This window comes from Stegastes partitus, unplaced genomic scaffold (assembly GCF_000690725.1).
Source record: "Stegastes partitus isolate 25-593 unplaced genomic scaffold, Stegastes_partitus-1.0.2 Scaffold586, whole genome shotgun sequence".
Classification (NCBI taxonomy): Eukaryota; Metazoa; Chordata; class Actinopteri; family Pomacentridae; genus Stegastes; species Stegastes partitus.
Genome location: NW_007578317.1, coordinates 165,821 through 171,820, shown reverse-complemented (window position 1 = coordinate 171,820; position 6,000 = coordinate 165,821). Strand labels below are relative to the sequence as shown.

Here is a 6,000-nt window from a genome sequence, read left to right as displayed (position 1 = left end):
GAAAAATGGAGCACCATCTCTGTTCATGTTATTTTTTTGAAAATGCTTGTTGAAGTGTGGTCTTTCTTTCCCTTTTTTTTTTTCTTCTGAAAGTCAATGAACTGGAATTATCCATTACTTTCAGCTGAACGGCAAAAGCAAAACTGACTGAGCAGTATGCTGACTGTTATATAACCAGCATACAACAAACAAACCAATTCTACAGCTGTATGCTCCTCAACCTGTTCTGCACATAAGATATTCCCACTGGTGTTGTGTTTGCATTTCGCCGTCACTATTTTAATAACCTCATCACGTTTGAGTCGGACCACCCTCGTCCTCCTCCTCTACCCCCTCTTGGGCTTGTCCCTGGCATGATGTTTTGTCATATTTTTTTGCCACCCTGCTCTCTCCATAAAGTTAAGGTGCCATCTGTCAGCTTTGCACCCTGTTTCTCTGAGTGGCAGGTGCTCTTGAATCTGCCAACCACCTGGTGTGTGCACAGCAACGAGCCTTCATCTGAATATGTCATTAACGCCAGCATTTGCTCGTACAGTGCATTTTTAAAAAGCACACAAAAAAGCTCGTATGCACCGCTTTTTGTGGGAACAGATGAGGGAGTGGGAAGGCAAGCAGCACCATAAAAGTAAGTGTTGACACGGTCACCGGTGGTGGTGTTGTTGTTTAAGTCATGAGGTTGCCAGGCAGTCTAATTAAACTGTACAGACTAGCGAGTGCTTCCTCCCACGAAACAGCAGCCAAACCCAGCTCCAACGTAAGTGAAGGTAAAAAAAGGATTTCTTCTTCACAGGATTGAAAATGCTGCACAGAATAAAATACAAAAATGTAAAAGAGATTCATAGCAGCTGTATATCCAAAGGGGGGGGGGTTTCCAGAATTTCCGTGTGTCATGGTGCAATCAGTATCAAAAAGGGTAATACTGCACGAGGCTGTTACTTAATGATGGAAGAGTGTGGTCACGAGAAGGTACGACCTGATCAGATGATAAACCAACAGTCACTAAAATCATTAAAATGATCATTTTTGCAGCTTTAGTTGATCAAATGTTGTGCAACACGAGGAGTAGTTGTTCTGGATTCCGTCAATCTTGCCATCATTGTTGCATTAATCCAAAAATCTTGCTACAGGCGACACATTCATGATGCTCGCTATAATACGTTATTGGAAATCCTGCAGCTACAGAAGTTTCAGATGTGTCTGTGTCCTGCAAATGCCTCTCAAATCACCCCCTTTATTTTTCGCTCAACTTTACTTGAATGCATTCTTCTGCATACTTTATGCTCACAATGCAGGGCCTCTCCAGGTTTCAATCATTTGTTTGGTACTTCAGCAAGAAGATGAATGGCATCTACGATTACACGGTCTGCTAAATTAGATCAGAGCTTCATGCCCACAGTTAATGTAATAACAGAAAGGGGAAAAAAATTCCAGTGCACAATATGCATAGATGATAAATGTGCCTGAATCCAATTCTTGTTTTGTCTTCTTTTCTTTCCTGTAGGTTGAAGGAGAGGAGGAGCAGAGACGTTTCGAGGAGGGCAAAGCTCGTTACCTCCAGAATAAAGCAAAGAGACTCGCAGATAAGGAGCGCAAGCAGTGACGCTGCTGCTCACCAGAATTAAACGCCTCCAACAACAGAATATTAACCCCACACAACATATACAATATGAAGGAAAGTTAAAACCCTCTATCCTGCTCTGTGATTGTAGCCTCCTGTCGAACCTGAACCTGTGATGATTTTTCTTTTCTCTGTGCTGCACACCAAAGTGTCCACATATAGCTGTATAAGTATGTAAAAGTAAGAGTACATATTTTATTTTGAGGAGATTTCTATGAAGACTATCTATGATGACTGTCAGCGCAAAGTGACAGTCTGACTGCGTGTGCAAGTAGAAGTACTATTTTGGTTGCAGAACCTCTGCAAGTACGAAGACTTAATGATCGTGTCAGTGCAAAGTGATAGTCTGAGCGCAGGGAAAATGATGAATAAGTGAGTGAATAATAATGAATAAAAGATTCAAGCGTGAGTCTGGGGCTCTCGCCTCGTGTCCTTGCTAGTTTGATGATGATGATGTCATTGTCTTGGGCATGCCTTGGCAGAGAGGGCACACGCTATCCATCTTTTCAGCACTGTGTCTTTCACAGAGAAATCAGGGGAGCTCGGGGGGGTTTGACTCAACTCTCCCACATCCCCACCCCCTCCTTCCTCCTCCTCCTCCTCCTCCTCTGCCTGTCTGTCACACTCTGACTCCAGCTCTGCCTCACCATACTCTCCTTTCCCTCTCCTGCTCTCCAGCACGTCCCCATCCGTCTCCGTTCTCTTTCGGCGTCGCTTTCTTGCTTCTCTCATCCACTCCATTTGTTCTTTTGTCTCCTCCTCTGTTTCATCTCCTAGCCATCTTTGTCTGTGGGGATTTTTGCACTGCTTGATAAAAACCACAACTGGCAAAAAAAGAGAAGTCCCATTTCCTTCAGATCAATATCAGTATAGCCGTGTCAGGACTGAGGACGATGGTTTTTAACCTGCCATAAAAATAACTCTATTTGGGAGGATTGGTTCTTCGTTTGCATTTCATTTCAGACACTCAAACTAGATTTGTCAGAGGAGTAGGTAGGCTTCAATCCTGTGCAACAGATAGCAGGGACTAATTTGAGATCAAAACCAAAGTGGAATAAAAAAGATTAAAGCCCAGCGAGAGAGCTCAATGAAGAGACGAGAGCAGCAGAGATCTAAACCTCAGTAAAACGCCCTATTGTTTGGACCTTTGTTCCTCATGCTGTTTTTCTTACGCGGACAGAAACTAATTTGTCATTGGATCTTCAAGGTTATTGTTTCTCCCTCTGTCCCTCCAGCCAGCTCAGTATGTGTGCTTTTCATTTCCCCCATGAAAATAAAGTTAGGCCCAAGCTGCACCGGGGGGATATGTCTATTTTTAACCCCAGTGAAGTAGAGGCATCTTGTGGGAGAAGGAGAGCACAGGGAGGGAGAGCACAATACAGGGAGACAGGATGCATCTCAGATGGCAAAGACAAGACTTCTGGGAAATATGACCTCACTGAAAAGCATCTGCCTCGCGTATGACATCCGCATAGGCTCGCCTGACTGTCCCCGTTGTGAAAACAGTCAGAAACTGTATAATTTCTCATCATTCACAACAATATTCATCACTGTCTTCAGCCATTTCAACCGGTAGCAGCTGGCTTTTATAAGTAGAGGACACAGTATGGTAACCATCGTTACTTATGGGGAAGAACAAGCTTAAAATGGATGAGATGATTATCAGAAATAGATGTTTCTCTTTCAGCTCGCAGCAAAAATGTCTAAATTGCATCTCGTGGAAATAATCTTTTTGCCTGTGACCCGCAGTATAAACTCAATGTGCCTACGACGGGGGAAAGACACCAGAGGAGGTTACATGTCAATCTGCTTTTCCCCACTTTGGTAATAATAAGAATAAAGAAACGACGGCAAAAAAAAAAAAAAAGCTGATCTCACATTTCCACTCATGTCTTTGCATCTAAATGAGGGGATAGCAGCACTCTGAGTAGCCCGGTGCAGGGAAGATTGACAAGGCTGCTCAGATGAGTGATCTTCTGGTGCAGCAGAAAAACCATTAAGGCCACTGAAGGAAGGATAAATGATAAAGCGAGGTGGCGTTCAGAAAAACTATTGGCTTTCATTACCTAAGCGACCTCCCTTGCATTTTTCTCCTCATTGTGCTCGCAGCTCAAGAGTATCTCGTCAGTCATTTTCTGGCAGCAGGAGCTTTGATTCCACACACGAGACAAGACACAGAAACCTGAACAGTGTGCACATTAGACTTGAAGGTCACTCGTGCAAATAAGTCTGTCAATATTTGTATGAGGCATCGCTTCTGTCAAGTTTGTTGGCAGAAGTTGCAGCTGCTTGAAGACAAAGGCCTCACACTGAAAATGGTTTAAAAAGCACAATGTTTCGGGGTTTTTTTTCTGAAAAAGTTGTTTTGTTTGTGCTTCCTGGAACACTTTCACAGAGCCGAGATGCGAGTCCTACATTCAGCCTCTCTGTGTGATCTGGGCTTGGAGCCAGCAGGGCTTTCCTTGCAGAGGAGTAGGTGATGGACTGTACTTTGTCTGGCCTGGTACCTCTTTTTCAGCTGCAGCGGACCTCACTGGAGGTGCTTCTAAATTTGGCCTAATCTGACTGTAAGGCACACAAACTCTTCTGCACAGAGACGTGGCGATCCTGAGACAATGTGTGAAAGCAGATTGCAAGAAAGCGCACCAACAGGGCGTTCAAAACGGCGTTAAGTATTAAAATGTTGCTGTTTCTGTGAGTGTGATGGGATGTGAGATGGTGGAGCTGATGATGGGTGAAGCGGCAGCAGACCAGTGCCAGTGGGCGGGAATGCCTTCTGTTTCTTTTTACTTCTAGGTCACATAGCATCACACATACTCCTCTTCCCAGTCCCAATAATTGACATATTTACATTTAAAGTACAACAAAAATATAGGCTTCACCTGCATGTACTGTCATACCCAAAACCTTGTTACACTTGTACAAGCTATCACCAGAAATATGCGTCTTTGCTGCGAACCCACAAGAGGCCAACATTAATTGATGCCCATTGTAATCCTTTTAATGGATCGCTAATTCATGCAGCCTCTGACCGATTTGCCGAAGCAGTCCTGACTCATTTAACCCTGACAACCTAATAATGAGCGCTGTAAAACGTCTCTGAGATAAAGGTAGGTCTGAGCCGGCTCCTGCGGAGTCACACTGTACTAATGTAGCACCGCTGTTCTCTGAAATGATGGTTTGAGCGTGTTTTCTGAATCAATTTGCGTCATTCACTTTCAAGTGGCCAGGAAATGTACACATGCTCCCACACAGAAAGATTTTGAATCATTTTCCTTCACAGGTCCAATCTTTTGTTCTCTTCCTCTCACACACACCTATTGGTTGCACAATCAGCTTCTCTTCCATCTTCCCAGGTTGTGTTTCGTCAACGGGGTCTCTACGTCAGATGCTGTCGTTTGAAATTTTAAGAACTCCTTTCCAAAATTTAAAAAAATCTTCCAGCGCTAATCTATGGCTTTATAAATCCTTCACAAAACACATGTTGACAACACATTGCTGTTGTGTTAATTCCACAGTTGTAGTTCAGACATTTCTTCTACAGAAAGTTCTGTGAGCTGAAAATGCACACATTTGTCTACATACCTCAGAGGAAGCTTGTTCAAGCTCCGTCAGTGAGTCGATGCAGCTCTGATGTGCACCATGTACCACCATGACATGATCGCTGGGGTGTAAAGGTTGTTATATTTCTATTTGGAATATGCTGTCAAAGGAAAACTCAGTCTTTTTATAACCTGGCTTGTGCTTTGCCTCTATTTCCAATTCCATTGCTAAGGTCGAGTGATGCTGTGTCACCTTTAGAAACGGGTGGTGAAATCCAGCAGGACGAGCAACGAGACCGCAAAGACAGCTTTGAACAACTCTTCAGTGTATCCCAGTTATTGAAAACCACTAAAAACCAGACGGCTTTTGTATTCACTTTGTCGGTTCAGTTCAGTTTTATTTATACACCCGCGATTCTCAACATACTTACAAAGCTTTATTATAGAGAGAACTCCAACAAAGATCCCCAAAGATCTGTGGTGATAGTGTGAAGAATAAACTCCCCTTTAACAGGAAGAGACCTCCAACAGAACCAGCAGCCATCTGTCTGAACTGGTTTGGCTGAGGGTAAAGAGAAAACAGAACAGCACACAGACAACGTATAAAAGAATGGTCAACAGCTCTGGTGTAGCTCCAGAGATACCTGCAGAGAGGAGGAGAAAAAAACAGCAGAAAGAAGACACAAAGTTCTTAACATGCCAATGTATGGAGAGATAATGAGAGGAAAGTATAGATCACAGGTGTTAGTGCATAATGAGAAGCCCCTCAACAACATAGTAGCTTATACAGGAGCTTGATGAAGTAGTGGTTCAGTCACCTGTGCCAATATTAACTATCAG

At 43.4% G+C, this 6,000-nt stretch overlaps 1 protein-coding gene across 1 annotated transcript in view; it reads left to right on the top strand.

Moving 5' to 3' along the window:
• The window catches only part of acot7 (acyl-CoA thioesterase 7), a 63,266-nt gene extending 61,239 nt beyond the window's left edge, over positions 1–2,027 (top strand). Inside the window, exon 9 of the mRNA XM_008288981.1 lies at positions 1,502–2,027. Coding sequence (XP_008287203.1) covers positions 1,502–1,600 — 99 coding nt within the window. The 3' untranslated portion in view covers positions 1,601–2,027. The remainder of the gene's footprint in view (positions 1–1,501) is intronic.
• The last annotated feature ends 3,973 nt before the right edge of the window (positions 2,028–6,000 follow it).